The sequence below is a fragment of the Lontra canadensis genome, unplaced genomic scaffold, assembly GCF_010015895.1.
Source record: "Lontra canadensis isolate GAN:19392208 unplaced genomic scaffold, GSC_riverotter_1.0 scaffold69, whole genome shotgun sequence".
In the NCBI taxonomy this organism is placed as follows: Eukaryota; Metazoa; Chordata; class Mammalia; order Carnivora; family Mustelidae; genus Lontra; species Lontra canadensis.
In genome coordinates this window covers 3,637,703-3,656,122 of record NW_022631063.1, presented here as the reverse complement: position 1 = coordinate 3,656,122, position 18,420 = coordinate 3,637,703, and the positions used below count along the sequence as shown (strand labels likewise).

Genomic DNA, 18,420 nt, shown 5'->3' with positions numbered 1-18,420 from the left:
AACATGATCTCAGGACCCCGAGATCATGGCATCAGCCAGAACCAAGAATCAGTCACTTAACTGAATGAGCCACACACATGTGACAAAGACTAGCTACTTATAACTGAGATGGTGAACACAGTAGCAGGAAAAGATTTGGACCGGGGAGGAGATAAGCAGGTTCTTTTTTAAATTAAGATTTACATAAAAATTGTGAAGATTTAGAATGAATAAAAAAAGAACAAATCATTGTCATTCTACATTGGAAAGGAAATTTTTGTATTTCAAACACTATAATATTTACATTATTATAATATATTGGTAAATCATTTGATTGATTTAATTTCTCCCATCCTTTATTTACTTCAATGGTCCTTTGTGTATATATAATTTATATTATCTCCACTTCTTTATACCTATTTTTCTCATCTAACATATTCTAATAAGTGACATATTTAGTGACATTTCATGTCATTGAAATTTCCTCTAAATGAAGTTTTAGTAGCTGTGTAATGTGATATCTTCTGGATGTACCACAATTTTTAAAATAATTCTCCTAATATAGAACATGTATTTATTGTCAATATTTCAAACAATTATATATAATGCTATGGATATATTTCCTCGTCTGGAAATCTACCGTTTAAGTTAAGAAAGCATAAGCATAGGGGTGCCTGGGTGGCTCAGCTGTTGAGTGCCTGCCTTCAGCTCAGGTCACGATCCCAGGGTTATGGGATCAAGCTCTGCATCGGACTCTCTGCTAGGCGGGAGGCCTGCTTCTTCCTCTCCCACTTCCCCCTGACTGTGTTCCCTCTCTTGCTGTGTCTCTCTCTGTCAGATAAATAAACAGAAATCTTAAAAAAGAAAAAAAAAGAAAGAAAGAAAGCATAAGCATATGAAAGTTTCTTGACATATTTTGCCACTAACTTATTTCCATTGTATAGGACTGTGAAACAGATATGCAATAAAAAAAAATTTCCTCATTTGATAAGCATAAAATTACATTTTATTCCCATTTCTTTGAGTACTTTTGAAGATAAATGTCTTTATATGTTAACTATATTTCTTTTTTATGCAAGTTGTTCTTTCATTTCTTTTACCCCATTTTTTAATGAAGTCTTATGGATGCTCTTATTAATTTATGGATTTCCTTAAATAATAAGGGTAATTACTTTTCACTGTCACCTATGAAATAATGTTTCAAGTAGTTGGCTATTTATGTTTCTATAGTTTATAGTAGTAAATTATTTTCTATCCTTTCATATTTCATATTTAAGTTAACTTTTCTTATAATAATAAGATATGTTTTGGGGAAGTTTGGAGATAACTGAAAAACACCAGGAAGGCAATAAATTAACTTTACACTTACCCACCCAGTTATAACCAGTTTTATTACGTGTGTGTGTGCATGTGCATACACATATCCACATATGCATTTATATAATCATCCTCTCTTCCCTGAATTACACATCATTTGAGAGCATAAATGGCATCACACTGTGAGTGCTGTTTTATAGCCTCCTTTTTCACTGAGGTGTCCAATAATAAACTATAGTGTGGGAAAACTTCCATTTTAATGACCTCAAAATATTACTTTGAGTGGATATTTAGTAGTTTATTTAATTCATTCATTATTTCCAGACACGCATGCTCATTAATTTAATTATTATCTCAGTGAACATTTTGTATATATAGCTCTGTATTCACAATTGACTATTTTATCAAGGCTTTTAAAAATTTGACATCTCTAGGTCAAAGAGTACACAGAGAGAGAATAAGGCCATTTATACAGATTAACAAATTGCTTTCTAAAAATGTTGAACCGATTTACCTGTCCATTCCTATAGCGTGACATGGTTCATTTCTCCACACCTTCACCAATATTAGATATATTTATAATAGTACCCATTTGTGTGTTTACAATGTGCCAGTTTCTATATCCATTTTACTGGTAAAATATCTAACATCAGAAAGTTTAAAGTTTGCCTAACTCCTGGAGCTCCTGGGTGGCTCAGTCAGTTAAGCTTCTGACTCTTGATTTCAGCTCAGGTTATGATTTCAAGGTTGTGGGATTGAGCCCTGCACGAGGCTCCACAGTCAGCATGGAATCTGCTTTGGATTTTCTCTCTCCTCTTCTGCCCCTCCTCCTACTCATGCATGAGTTCGTTCACTCTTTTTCTCTCTTTCTCAAATAAATAAAATCTTTAAAAAAAAGTTTGCCTAAAACCTCACAGATAAGTAGAAAATGAACTCAAAGTTCAGTCTGACCTTAAAAATGATGCTCTCTGTCAGTATGTTACACTATTTCCCAAAGTTTTATATGTTTATGTGAATATTATTTATCAAATGTCTTTGATTACCAGTTATGTTGAACACTTTCTTTTTCAAGTTTAGAGGTCACCAGAATTCCTTTTGTAAAAAGTTCCCTCAATACCTTGCCAATTATCCTAATGAAGTTTATATTTTCTTAGTGATATCTAACAACCCTCTATATTTTAATAATATTGACCATTTGTACTTACATATGCTGTGAATATTTTTTCAAGTGTCTTTTCTTATGTAAGTTGTATTTGGAGCATTCTCTAATATACATCAATGAGTTTTCCAATCAACATCCCAGCAGGATTTTTTGCAGATATCAACAAGCTGATTCTAAAATTTATAGGTCATGGCAAAGAGTTAGAATACCAAAGCAATTTTGAAAAAGAAGAGGATACACACTATCTGATCTGAAGATTTACTATAAAGCTACAGTAATCAAGACAATGTGATAATGGGAAAACATATGAATACATACATCAGTGGGAAAGAATAGAGAGACCAGAGATAGACCTAAACAAATATGACTTATTTTTGACCAAGGGACAGAGGCAATTTAATGGGGAAAAGATAGTCTTTTTAAAAATGGTGATAGAACTGCTGGATGTCTGTATGCAAAATATTGAACCTTAATTTTTTACATTATTCAAAAATTTATACAAAGTTAGTCCTATACCTAAAAGTAAAATGTGAAAGTATAAAATATTTAGAAGAAGAGTGGGAAATCCTTGTGACTTTAGGTTAGGCAAAGAATTTATTGATGCAAAACCAAAACCATAACCCATAAAACAAAAAATTTTATAGATAAGACTTCATAAAAGTCAAAAACACTCTATGCAAAACAGTAAAGAATACAAAAAACAAGACATAAAAAGGGAAAAGTTTATAAATTTCACATTTCCTCAAAGATTTTTATACAAAATATTTATGAAGAGCTCTCAAAACTCAACAATAGAAAGCAACTCAATAAAAATAGAGCAAAATAAAATATACACAGAATTCTTAAAACATAACAAAAAGAAGCAAAGCATTTAAAAAATGGCCAAAGACCTGCACAAACACATCACCAAAAAAGATACACAGATGACAAATGAGCATATGAAAAGATTTCCATATCATATGTCATCAGGGAAATGCAAATTAAAACCAGGTACTATTATCCTGGCCATAATCCAAAATACTACTAAATGCTAGAGAGGATGAAAAGCAAGAAGGATTGTCATTCACTGTTGGGAGTGCAAAATGGTATAGGCACTTCAGATGGCATTTTGGTGGACTTTTTTCTTTTTGAGAGAGAGAGAGAGGGAGAGAGTAGGTTAAGGGGAGGAGCAGAGGGAGAGGGAAAGAGAATCCCAAGTTGACTCCCTGCTGAGCACAGAACCCCACTTGGGTGAACCCTGTGATCATGACCTGAGCCAAAATCAAAAGTCAAAGGTTAACTGACTGAGCCACCCAGGGGTCCTTGCTTGGTGGGTTCTTATAGAACTAAACCTACTCTTACCATATGACTTAGCAATCATGCTCTTTGGTATTTACCCAAAGGAGTTGAAAACTTAGGTCCAAGCAAAAGTTCTGCACATGAATGTTTCTAGAAGATTTGTTCCTAACTGCCAAAACTTAGATGCAACCAAGATGTCCTTAGGTAGTGTGAATGGATAAATATATAGTGTGATACATCCAGACCATGAAATATTTTTTAGTGCTAAAAGGGAATGAATTATCAAGCCACAGAAAAGACATGGAGAAAACTTAGAAACATATTACAAAGTGAAAAAAGTCAATCTGAGAAGCCTACATACTATATGATTCCAACTATATAACATTCTGAAAAGGACAAAACTACGGAGACAGTAAAAACATTAGTTGTGAGGGGATTGTGGGGGTAGAGAGAAAAGAGGAATGGTGGAACACAAAAGGCTTTTGGGATAGTGAGAATACTCTACAAGGACGATACAATGAAAATACACTACAATGGCGGCATTATACATTTGTCCAAGCCCGCTGAATATACAACACCAGGAATGAAACCTAATGTGAACTCTGAACTTAGAGTGATTAGAATGTGTCAATGGAGGTTCATCCATTATGACAAATGTCTCACTCTGGTAGAGGCTGTTAATAATGGGGGAGACTGTACACATGTCGAGGCAGGGAATATTTGTAAAATTTCCATATCTTCTTCTCAATTTTGCTGTGAATCTAAATAAACTGCTTTAAAAAACAGTCTTTTTGAGAAGTTGGACAAAACACTTGAACACACACTTCATAAAGGCATAGGTGGTGAATGAGCACAAGGAAAATTGCTCATATTATTATTCCTTAAAGACGTGAAAATTAAAAACCACCATGACAATTACAATGGTTGAAATAAAATAAAAACTGATAACATCAAATGTTGCTGAAGGCGTGGAGCAAAGTGAATGTTCATATGTTGTTGGTAGAAATGCAAGGTGGTATAAGCCATTCCAGAAAAGCGTTTTATGGTGTCTTAGAAAGTTAAACATACACTTAACATGCGATACACAATCTCACCAGGGATTATACTCCTGATAAATGAAAACATAGTTTCTCACAAAAATGTCTACATGGATGGTTACTACAGGTCAATTCAAAACTAAACAACCAAGTGTCCTTCAGTGGGTGAATGGATAAACAAACTGTGGTACATGCAGGCAATAGAATACTAAGCAATAACGGGGGACAAACTATTGATACACATAACAGCATGAATGAATCTCAAATACATTATGATAACTGAAAAAGACCAGATGTGGAAGATTACATGCTGCGTATTTCTATTGATCTGATATTCTGGAAAAGGCAAAACTATAGTGACACAGAGAAGATCAGTTGCCAGGGATTTCAGGGGGAGGGTGGAGTTGGCAAGGAGCAGCTCAAGGTTACTTTGGGGATGACAGAACTATTCTGTATCTTGACTGTGGTAAAGATTACAAGACTCGGTGTAATTACCAAATCTCATGAAACTATAACCAAAAAGAGTGAATTTTACTTTTTATAAATATAAAGCTAAATAAATGATTTCTCATTTTTCTTTGCTTTTCTATAGTATTTAAATGCTTTCTTAAACCAAAGGTACATAAATATCTGAAAGCTACTGAATTAACATTAACATTAAACATTAAATGTAATGTTTAATATTTTAAATGTTGAAAAATACATAATTTAAAATCTTTTAAAATAACATCTTTTTAATATGATATGATGTGTAGCCCACACTTTATTTTTCCCCAAGTAGTTAAATTATTCTAGTACCTTCTTTTTTTTTTTTTTAATATTTTATTTATTTATTTATTTGACAGAGAGAGAGAGAGCACAAGTAGACAGAGAGGCAGGCAGAGAGAGGGGGAAGCAGGCTCACTGCCGAGCAGAGAACCCGATGCGGGGCTCGATCCCAGGACCCTGAGATCATGACCTGAGCCGAAGGCAGAGGCTTAACCCACTGAGCCACCCAGGCGCCCCTATTCTAGTACCTTCTAATCAATAAGCCCTTGTCCTTCTCTGCTGCATTCCCCCTCCCCCATCTGAAACATCCTCTTCAGCAGACACTAATTAATGTCTACTTGGGTTGTTAATAGCATTTCCTTGAAGGGACTCTCCACTGACTTATGATTATTTCTTTGTTGCATTTTATGATTGCATGTATACAGTGTCTATTTTTGAACTTTCTACTCCATTTCATTGCTCTGATGATTTGTTTGTGTATGTGTCCTTGTTAGGCATTGATATCTTGTAGACATGTGTGTGTGATACATAATTCTGTCACCTAATCAAATAAAAAGGTTGGAGTCATTGCCATCTCTATAATTAATAAAATTGAAAGGGTGGTCTGGCTTGATCAGGGACAGTGGAGAGGATAGATGAACAATGAGCTCAGGGTGGGTCTCTGGGGAGCACTGTGATTGGAACAAGAGTCAAATTTCAAGAATGTTTCTGGGCCTGTTATTTGGCCTCTACATTGTTTATTGTTTTAAATCAGCTTGACTTCACTCATTTATATTATCTACGGTCACCTATCAGTATATGAGTTTGTGATTCCGAGACTTTGTGAGAGAACGCGGAACACAGAACCTGTCAAAGGGGCCTTTCCCTAAGGGTCTACGAGGTGTGAGGCAAACCAGGAGAGAGGGCTATCCCAACAGTCCAGGATGTGGAAGCAGAAAAATGAAGTTAACAGTGTCAAATGCCCCTGAGAGAGCCAGTCAAGATACGGGCTGCCAGGTCATCTATGCCTTTAGAGAGAGCGTGCTCTGTTAAATGGGATTAGAAATCAGATGGCCCTGTGCTGAGGAGTGACTGACTGGATCTTAGAAAGCAGAGATAATAAATGTAGACTGCTGTGTGGAGAGTCTGAATGGGTTGGAGAGGACAGAAATTGAATAGTAGTGCCCATAAAATCTAGTGAAGAGAGAGGTCAGTTTGTTTTTGTTTGCTGACTTACTTTTTTGGATAGAAGTCTGAAGAATGTATACAGGTTGAAGGAAAAGAGTGAGCAAGGGAGAAAAAGTTGAAGATAAAGGACAAAAAGGAAATAACTAATGGTCAAAGCCTCAGCATTGGTGAGAGGGAATATAATCAAACACATGCTTGGCCTTGAATAGGAAGGATTCCTGATCATTTAAGATTGGAGGAAAGAAAGTAAGAATGTTCATAGATGTAGCTGTTTGAAGCTGGAGGGAATTGCAAGGAGGCATAAATAGTTTCCACACAATGACCTCAATTTTCTTGTTAAAATACCAGGTGCACTGAGAATGAAGGGGAGAGATTGTATGGCTGGAATGGGGAGATAAACTTTTGAAATAGTGGCTGACCATGGTCAGAGTGAAGGATTAGTAGACTCTATTGAGGATTAGAAAACCATAAATCTGCAGAGTGAATCATTTGTTCCTGGAGCACTCTTGGTGTAAAAGAGAAGGTACATCCTACTTTGGATTGAAAGTTGCAGGTACTGTGTGAGAAAGGACAGGCTGTAGAAATGTAGACAGTAAGCTGCTGGTGTCCAGGCTAAATTTCAAGAAAGACTCGGAGAACATGGAAAGATCCAAGTCTCAGTGAGTTCCAAGAAAATGAAAGGAAAAGAAAGGGCTTATGTCATTTGTTTTTAATAATTTTTTAAAGACTTTATTTATTTAGTTGACAGAGAGAAACACAGCTAGAGAAGGAACACAAGCAGGGGCAGAGGGAGAGGGAGAAGCGGGTTTCCGGCCGAGCAGGGAGCCAGATGCAGGGCTTGATCCCCTATCCCAGGGATAATGACCTGAGCCAAACAAAGGCAGACGCTTAACAACTGAGCCACCCAGGTGCCCCAGCGCTTATGTCATTTGTAACATAGTATCACTCCTGACTTAATTTTGTTTTTACCATATTTTTCCTTTTCCCTAATTTTCCTCACTTGCTTTATTTTGTAATAACACAGGGTATAATTTTAGGTAAAAGGCCAGGCGTAAGCAAATAAAAGGAAACTAAAACCACACAGATGATCAGACAGAGGCGAGTTTCACTTTGACAAGAGAAGCTGTCAAGTGTCTTGGTTGAGGTTTGATTGAAAGATGCTAAAGGTGGTTAAGAGGCTTTGTGGTTGATATGCAATGGATGTTTATTGAGGTTGTGGAAGTTCAGATTTGATCAGTGGTTCTCATCTTGGGATAATTTTATCCCAAGGGGAGACTAGGCAATGTCTAGAGACATTTTTGGTTTTTCCAATGTGGGGGAGGGTGGAGTACGCCTGGTGTCTTGTGCCAGAGATGCTACTGAACATCCCACAATGCACAAAATTGCCCACACAACAAAGAATTATCTGATCAAAATACTGATATTGATGAGGTTGAGAAACCTGGATTAAACTATTTATAAGACTGATGGAAGAATGAGAATGGTAGGAAATCATCTGGAGAACCATTGAAGAAAGGTGAAGGAAGACCCACCCAGGCATGAGCATGCCAGGTACCATAAGATTCAAAAATGTATATTTCTGGATGGTGCTTTGAGAGAGGATGGTAGAGTCAGTCCATGGGGAACTGGACTTGTGCTACAAATTCATAAACGACTCCTGGGTTTAACTTTTATAAAGCAAATACAGGGAGGATGGAAGGAAGGGAGTTTAAATTTTCCACTTGCTTTTGAAAATTCATATTTCAGTTACCCTTAAACAAAAGAGTTTCTAGCTCTTTCCTTTGAAGTTTCTAAATGAGTGAAACAAAGGTTAATATTGTTTTGGAAAGAATTTATCTCTGACACAGTGACATTACATGATAAGTTCTTATTATAAACAACTAATGAATCACTAAATTCTACCCCTGTTCATCTATAGTTCAGATGGGTTGCAAAAAATGCCCAGGTCATCTGGACCATACACACCTCCAGATTCCTGTGCTCTGTATTTTATGTTTCTTAACGTTTCACAGAAAAATTCCAACCAGATCACCATCAAAAGAAACTTGATGACTCATTTGCTGGTGATCACAAATAGATTAATTTAATTTTCAAATCTCCATGTATCTTCTATTAAATGTACAAAAGAAGACATGTGCCCTTTAAAAAATTAGTACTATGGGAATGAGATGGAACTTAAATAACTCCCTTCTATCTATAGTCCCAGTACTTAGAGCTCTCCTAAAATGATAATAAGACTGATAATGAAACAACAGAAAGATAATTATATAGAACTTTTTAACACTATGTGTCATCTATATGTATTGTCATAGATACCTATAACTACTTTTAAGTTCATAATATTTATTCAATTCAAAAAATTTGATTAATTTTCTCCCATACACAGATAAATAGTTATAGTCTTCACCCCTTTAGTAAGTGATTAGACTAATCCATGTTCAATTATACCTTTCCTTATTGCAAACATTTTGACCATATTTTATGTACATATAGTAAGTGTATTATCATTTTAAAAATACATCTTTTCCTTCTGGTTAAATTAAGGAAGACACATACTCATTATTTTATATACATTAACAACATTTACTTTAACAAATGGTGATTTGGAATACTTATTAGTAGGTGTCGTATTTCATCATATTCATTCTCAGTTGGCACTATTTGGGCAAAGCTAGTATCTATCTCTTTTGTGTAAATTATGCAATACTAAGTCACTGGGCTTATTTTAAATTGCATCCCTCTCCATTATCTATTCCCTTTCCTGTTTTCTTTCTCTTCATAGCACTCTAACCATGTAACATAATATATAATTAATTTTTTTATTGCTTATATATTTTCACCCTCTAGAATATAATTTCCACAGAGGCAAGGATTTGGTGTATTCTTTTTTTTCCCTACCAAAGTCTTTTAATTTAATTTAATTTTTTAATTAATATATAATGTATTATTTGTTTCAGGGGTACAGGTCTGTGTCAACAGTCTTACACAATTCATAGCACTCACCATAGCACACACCCTCCCCAGTGTCCACCACCCACCCACATTATCCCCCCAACCCCTTCCCCTCCAGCAACCCTCAGTTTGTTTCCTGAGATTAAGAGTCTCTTATGGTTTGTCTCCCTCCCCAGTCCCATCTTCTTTTCCCTCCCTTCCCCTCAAGATCCCCTGCCCTGCCTCTAAATTTCCTCATATCACAGATCATATGGTAATTGTCTTTCTCTGATTGATTTATTTCACTTAGCATAATATCCTCTAGTTTCATCCACATCATTGCAAATGGCAAGATTTCATTTCTTTTGATGCCTGCATAGCATTCCATTGTATACATATATACCACATCTTCTTTATCCATTCATCTGTTGATGGACATCTAGATTCTTTCCATAGTTTAGCTATTGTGGACATTGCTGCTATAAACATTCAGGTGCATGTGCCCCTTCGGACTACTACATTTGTATCTTTAGGGTAAATACCCAGTAGTGTGATTGCTGGGTCATAGGATAGCTCTATTTTCAACTTTTTGAGGAACCTCTATACTGTTTTCTGGAGTGGCTGCACCAGCTTTTATTCCCACCAACAATGTGGGAGGGTTCCCCTTTCTCTGCATCCTCACCAACACCTGTCATTTCCTGACTGATTTATTTTAGCCATTCTTTAGCTTCATTCAGCCTCACTGGTGTGAGGGGTTTTGATTAGTATTTCTCTGACGCTGAGTGATGTTGAGCACTTTTTCATGTGTCTGTTGGCCATTTGGATGTCTTTGCAGAAATGTCTGTTCATGTCTTCTGCCCATTTCTTGATTGGATTATTTGTTCTTTGGGTTTTGAGTTTGATAAGTTCTTTACAGATTTTGGATACTAGCTCTTTATCTGATATGCCATTTGCAAGTATCTTCTCTCATTCTGTTGGTTGTCTTTTGGTTTTGTTGACTGTTTCCTTTGCTGTCAAAAGCTTGTGATCTTGATGAAGTCCCAATAGTTCATTTTTGCCTTTGCTTCCCTTGTCTTTGGCAATGTTTCTAGGAAGAAGTTGCTGTGGCTGAGGTCGAAGAGGTTGTTGTCTGTGTTCTCCTCAAGAATTTTGATGGATTCCTGTCTCACATTTATGTCTTTCATCAATTTTGGGTCTATTTTTGTGTGTTGTGTAAGGAAATGGTCCAGTTTCATTCTTTTGCATGTGGCTATCCAGTTTTCCTAACACCATTTGTTGAAGAGACTATCTTTTTTCCATTGGACATTCAGGTCTCAACCAGTACCAATAGACTGGGACCATTCCCTACATATTTTCAGACCACAACACTTTGAAACTAGAACTCAACCACAAGAAGAAAGTTGGAAAGAACTCAAATACATGGAGGCTAAGGAGCATCCTACTAAAGAGTGAATGGGTCAACCAGGAAATTAAAGAAGAATTTAAAAACTTCATGGAAACAAATGAAAATGAAAACACAACTGTTCAAAATCTTTGGGACACAGCAAATGTGGTCCTAAGAGGAAAATATATAGCAATACAAGCCTTTCTTAAGAAATAAGAAAGGTCTCAAATACAAAGCTTAACCCTACACCTGAAGGAGCTGGAGAAAGAACAGCAAATGAAGCCTAAACCCAGTAGGAGAAGAGAAATAATAAAGATGAGCAGAAATCAATGAAATAAAAACCAAAAGAACAGCAGAACACATCAACGAAACTAGGAGCTGGTTCTTTGAAAGAATTAATAAGATTGATAAACCCCTGGCCAGACTAATCAAAAAGAAAAGAGAAAGGACCCAAATTAATAAAATCATGAAGAGGAGAGATCACATCCAATGCCAAAGAAATACAAACAATTATAAGAACATGTTATGAGCAACTATACACCAGCAAATTTGGTAATCTGGAAGAAATGGATGCATTCCTAGAGACGTATAAACTACCAAAACCGAACCAGGAAGAAATAGAAAACCTGAACAGACCCATAACCAGTAAGAGATTGAAGCTGTCATCAAAAATCTCCCAAAAAACAAGAGCCCAGGGCCAGACAGCCCCAGGGGGATTCTACCAAACATTTAAAGAAGAATTAATACCTATTGGTGTATTCTATTCACTGTTGCTGCTCACATGCACCTAGTAGGCACTTGATAAATAAATACTTGTTGAATAATTGTGGTTGTTATATAAATTAATCCAACCACTTGTCTAAGGGCACAATTAAGCAAGAGATGTCCTCACTGACTTTTCAAAAAACAATTTCACTATTTTTAATGACTTAATCTATTTTAACATCTTCCCATATCACCTTCTTAAAAAGCTTTTTGTGAGGAGTACAGTGCTGCACAATGCCATTTCAAGCAGTCTAGACTCCCACACCACTGCAAATTCTTTACTCATCCAACTACTATTTACATGTGGGTTTATGGGGTTCAATCCTTTTCAAACCTACATATATGCCTTTCTAGGTCATTGGGGAAATGATTTAATTCTCTTAATAAAGAAGTCAAATGTACTGGAATAAGAAAAAGAACACCAAGTAGGTAATGCTCACCTTTGTTCTTTTCATGGGTGTTTGCATAATGACTTTCTACAGCATTAAATTTGCAGCTGTAGCAAAAAAGAAGCTTCTTTTTTAAAGTCTCATATTACTTGTGTTATACTTGAGGAGCTATTTTTTTAAAACATCTATCCGGTATGGGTTGGAATAGAGTAACAACACTCCCATTGGTATAAACTTTCACTACGTTAGGTTAGTAAAAGCCATAAAGTGAAAATATGAATAATCCCCAAATATTCCCATTGCATTTTAGAATTCATTACATGCCTTTTTAAATCTGTTTGTCTTTTTAATTATCTGTTGTTTGTGTTAATAATAAAATTAGTTTCTGAGTAACATATTGGTTGGGCAATTCTTGAGAACAGAAACCGTATCTTATTCATTTTGAAACAACCAAAGCACTTCACCCATTGCAGTGCATACAGTAAGTCCTAAATAAATTTTGAACAAATATATCCTTGGATGAATGAGGAAAAGATGTAGAAGATGTAGAAGAAAACAGTGACTAAGGCAATCATAATAAAAGATCAGTAATACTTTTTCATTTTAAATTATGAATATTTGATATTGGGTCCTACAAAATAAAAAAGGCAGAAATCATCCACTTTCTCAAGCTATCCCATGAAATACTATTTCAACCTACATTCTAATTGAAACTTCCAAATGAACATTTTACATTAGGCTATTACTATAGTAAGTTGTTTAATAAGCTATTTTATTTTGCTTTGCTTTCCCAGACTTAGGACTTTACACAAGATAGAAAGGGTCCTCAAATATGTTTCCGTTTATTCATATGAATTGTCATTTTATTGAGACCAGATTTTCCAACAAAAACATAATTTATTCGATTGTGCTTAGGGAAAGTCAGAGAGTGGGATTCAAAGGATTGTAGAAGGAATGATAATCAGCTATCCTTCTAAACTATTTGTGTATATACATATACATTGCAGCCAAAGATACAAAATAAATGAAAAATTTCCAAGGTAGGTGTACATTTCTTAACAAATCATAAATAAAATTTTATAAGGATGCCTAATATTTATTTTTTTGTATCTTAACGTGCTATCCTTTATAAAAAGCAAAGCAAATTTTAATAACCAATGGTTTTCTACGGAAACATTATTTTCTTTTACCATCCCCAATTAAACTAAACATTATATTTCTGGTATAAATGAATTTTTAAAAAAATTTTGAAGACATCTTATTAAAATATGTATTTTAAGTAACTGTGTGTCCGTAGAATCCAATTATACATTAGCAGGAACAACTTGGAACAGTTTATATCTCAGATTTGTAAAAGCATGAAAATAATAATATGTGAACTGCTAACCTTGAGATCTCATGAACTCCAGTATCTTCCTGAAGACTCTATGCTTCTGAAAACATGTTTTCAGTCTGTTGATATCTCCTTATTTTTTCCTTAAAAAAGAAAACATGCCTCAATATGTCATATAAGGTTATATTTGCAAAAAGTACAGCTAGCTACATGATATAAATATAACATGACACAGGAAAATCAATAGGAATCCTAGAATACAAACAAGGCATTAAATATAGAACTCAATATTCACAGTGTATATAATTTAGCAGAAACAATATCCATCCTAGAAGAAAGTAGCAAATTTCTAATCAATAAACTAATTTTACTATGTGTAAGAAGTTAAAGATATTCCATCTTGTTAATCACTATTACACTAGATTCAATAACTTTCTGGTTTCCAGGAGATTCATATCTTCAAGACACATAAAAATCTGGGAAAATCAACCAGAATGTCATAGCTATATAGTTGGTAGCAATCACAATGAATATTTATTATGTTTTTTCATTTGTTTAAAGGAAACTATTTAATAATAAAATTAACTCAAACAGTTATATGTCCTGGTTTGAAGATACCTTAGGCTTTAAGAAAATAATTTAAACAAATTATTCTTTAAAGAAACATGCTTTAAGAAAAATCTTATTTTTAAAACTATAGTGCCATTATTCAAAATTTTTAGTGCCATAATTTTAAAAGGTAATGAAATTCTCACAATAATTATACACTCGTATTTTTCTCAAACTAAAATGTATATAATCACTTTCTCTAAAGAATTAATGAACCTTCCCTTCTAACATGCTGAAGTAAATCATTATGTCATATACAAATGTAAAAGTTTTCCTTAAAGATGGGGTAGAGAAGTTTGTGAAGGGTGGTTCATTTAGTATTTCCACAACAGCCAGAAATGAACCATCATAGACCATTGCCAGTGAAAATAGGTAGTATGGAAATACCGTACATGAGTTACTTGAATGAAGAAATAGCCTGAGCAAACGATGTGGGCTGATGTTTTTCAGACAAGCTTAAAACATAAAAATCTTTAAGGGAAAAGTAAAAAGATCACAGGAACACTGTGTCTCTGGGAGCCTCTTTCTTCCTTTAACTTTATGTACATCTGCGTGTATCCATCGATTTAGAATAGACTAGAATATCCATGGTACTCACTCACAAGTGTTATCAAATTATGGTCAGAATTGCAGAGTTAAGCAGAGGTTATTGGGTACAGCTTGGTTCTGATGAAGTGTAGATTCAGCAGAAGAACTTGAGAAATTCTGGAGACATTGATTTAAAATTCAGTTTTAAGTATGATTTTAAATATCTTAAACTCTGTTGGGAACATTATACCCTCAAATGATGACATACTAAAGAACACTGAAACAATTACTTTTATCACCTGTTGCACTCATTTTGAGGAATATTTCAGAGTACAACTTTTTCTGTCTTCTGTTAATGATATATACATATATACCTATATACATATTCTAAGATTGCAGGTCGAGTAATTTAAAAACAATAAGTATATTAACAGATCTACCTGCTTGTAGTATGTCCACTGAATAAAGACTTTAAAAATTATTTGCAATTAAAACAAAGCACCAAAAATAAGTTAGATGCTGAGTTGAATATGTCTATAAATGTCATTCATAATCTCAACTCAAACTTTCTTGTTAATGAAAATGAATTCCATAGTATTTAAGTGTCATTTTTATCTATTGAGGTATTGTTCAAGATTTTATCCTAAAAATAAAGTTTTTACTGTTCTTAAAAAAATGGGGAAACTATGACCTGGTTCAGTCTCCCTATTTTATAAGTATGAACACTTATTGCTATGTATTTGACATGTAGATAACTCTGAAGTAAGAGATGAAGTATTTTTTGACCAATGATTGTTAAAACTGGAATTGAAAACATATTGTATTTTACAACCAAATAAATAAAAGACTTTTTATAGTCATTGAGGGTTGTCTATTGAGAAAAGCAAAAGTATTTAAATTTACACACCTCAAATGATTTTGCAATTACCCTATAATTTAAAAAGAGGACAAAGGACCCTTGGTAAAGGAAAAAAGGAACCCAAACTTTGACCTGTTTGAAAGTCAAATATATAAGCATATATTTGATAGACAGGATTGACCCAAACTGAGGCCAGTCAAGCCCCTGGGAGGAGTTCATCACAAAAGAAAAATAATTCTGGAAGAGCAAGTAATTTTCAATGTGAATTTCCAAGTTTGGGCATCTGAGGATCAGTGCTAATTCTGGGCGCAACATTCAATAGTTACCGCTGGAAACCATTCCAACGCCGCACCTTGGTTCGCTGGATGTGACGTGGGGACATGGGCTGTATGATACTGTGTAAGGAAGTATGTGTGCACTTACGTGAGAGAGAGAATTTGAAGAGTTGTGCTAAGATCTGTGGATCAATAGCACTCACCCTGAGACCCAGGCAAATTTGTAAAGGAATAATCCCTAAGTAACGTATCTCAGAAAGATCCGGGGGCTGTTACTCTTCCTCTGCAAGCCCTCTGGGCACAACAGTGGTGATGTTCACAAGTTTAGTAGAGACTGCCATTTTCCTGAAATGCTATGTCTTTGAAGTAATCACAACCCAAGGTGAACACCCCTAGCATACCCTGTTAAAGTTGTACTAGGGGTGGATCCCAGTCCTACGGATGGCCTTAGCAGTGTCAAGTGACATCTGGGACTGATTTGTGGATAAATATAACCATCCCAGGCACTAAGTAAAATATTCAAGGAGAGTGAAGTTTATGGAAGACTAGGAACATGTACACCAAAGTAAATGCAACATGATTTGTCTTCATAAATATTTGTGGTGGTCATCTAAAGAACCCCGGTTTATGATTATAAGTTCTATGAAAAATAATATTGACATAAACCTATGTTATCATTTAGGAATGTGTACCTAACATTCATGATTCATATCTGATCTTTTCTAATATCTGGGATTCAATTAAGAAATTTTCTGAGACCTAGTTTTTCACTTTTAGAAATTTCTGCAATCTGGCAAGCTAGAGGGAATGGTGAGTACCACCTCTCCTGTGTCAGGTTCCTTAGTTTTCAGGTTGCCCGAGGACATTACTGCAAACCATCCTACCAATCCCAGCAGCCATATGTTGTGGCAAGGGTAAAAGCACTCTCCCGTGTTTGTCAACATTTTCTCTAAAGGGCACCTTTAGTAGGTCAGTGAGGCACAAAGCTCATGTTGGTGTTTCAATCAATAGTCATGGTAGACTTCACTGAGGTTACTGAAGGTCACATCTCAGTAGTAGCCTTAATTGAGCCATCAGATCAGCTTGTATTATTTTTAATGGATGATTCATTGATTAACTATAAGTAAATATAACTTGCTTAAGACACTCTTACCTTGTTCCTCTCTTCAAAAAAAAAAAACTCTTCCAAATGCCAAGTTTTTGAGAATAAACTTAACCCTCTCAGGATCACAGAATTTGGACCCCCAAACCAACCATTTCCGCATGTCTGGAAGCCTGCTTCATGTCAGTTTCAGTATGTCAAAAGGAAATGTCACTTTGTGAACACAAGTGAAGAAATGTGAATTTGCTCTTCCCTATTTCTAAGGTGACAATAAGACTTATAAGTTCAGTGCAATAGTTTAATTGCATTTGCAACTGTATCTTAAAATATCGTATTGTATAATTAATATGCCGGCAACCAGCAAAAGCATCATTCTCTCTGAAGGACTGCTTCTTGACACAAAGGGCCTAGGGCAGAAGAATCTAGCAGGAAAAACCAATCTGCCAGGTAAAGTTTGAAGCTATCTTTCCAAAAGAACAAAACCCCATGGAAAGACACATTGACTCTACTTAGAATTCTTTAAGTAACAAGATCACTCTAATTTCGTGTCTTCACAAACACATGTTGAAGAACAGTTATCAAAACCCATGCAGCATCTACTCATTTACCAAACAACAAAAAGTGAATTTCTGTGCTTCCTAACATGTGTTGAACTATAATAAGGTAGTATCACATGTCCAAAAACATTTCCTAAAATGATAACACTTAAGTCATTCCATTTCAGTAAAGTGGATAAGAGTTATCAAAACAAATTAAACGAGTCCTAATTGGGCTGTTTATGTATCAGGTAGTCACCATGGGAATCTTCCACTCAGTCAGCTGTGCTCGGAAGTTTACACACATTTCTCTAGAACTGTTCAGATGGATCACTGTTTAACACATGGAGAAAGATACAATGATAATTATGGGAAATTTGCAAAAATTGTAAGAAAATCTAGGTAAAAATTTAGGTAAAAATTTTAAAACCTAAAGAATTACATAGTTTTCCAGAAAATTTCCAATTAGTGAAATTTACCAAAAAGACATACAAATTTGGTAAAGCAGATTAAAAGAGATTAAAAAGGTGTTTCAGGCTCTATGATCACAGGGGCAGTTAGGTCGACAGGTTACCGGGAAGCCTTAATGAACCTTTATAACAAAAGGTTGCAAGTTGCTTAGAGCATACACTCCACCACCAAGTGTTTCTCAACCTTTACATATTTTTCACTCCCCCCACTCATGTTCACACTTGCCACTCACCCAGTGTAGGGTCTGTTATTCAACATGGTAGACTATCCTTTCATATAGACTCACCTCCAGGACTTTTCTCTCTCCTCTTCGGATCAGCGTGATGAAAAAAAAAAAAAAATCACTTGGTTAAATTCAGCTCTCCTACTATGAAACTACCAGTAGTCACTGAACAGATTACTATGATTAGAGAAAATGTAGGATACTGCATCTCTGGCAAGACTATTGATATATGATCACATACTTCAACCCAATGAGACTGCCAACAGAAGCACCTTTGCTTCTTTGCAACTCTCCAACATTTCTTCCC

At 35.1% G+C, this 18,420-nt stretch overlaps 1 protein-coding gene across 4 annotated transcripts in view; it reads right to left on the bottom strand.

The window, feature by feature from the left end:
• CSRNP3 (cysteine and serine rich nuclear protein 3) overlaps positions 1-18,420 on the bottom strand; it is a 199,457-nt gene that overhangs the window by 134,547 nt on the left and 46,490 nt on the right. For all 4 annotated transcript variants that reach the window (XM_032880342.1, XM_032880344.1, XM_032880343.1 and 1 more), the window contains 2 exons: positions 18,177-18,198; positions 13,565-13,653 (listed from right to left, as the gene is read on the bottom strand). In XM_032880342.1, coding sequence (XP_032736233.1) covers positions 13,565-13,577 — 13 coding nt within the window. In that variant the 5' untranslated portion in view covers positions 13,578-13,653; positions 18,177-18,198. The remainder of the gene's footprint in view (positions 1-13,564; positions 13,654-18,176; positions 18,199-18,420) is intronic.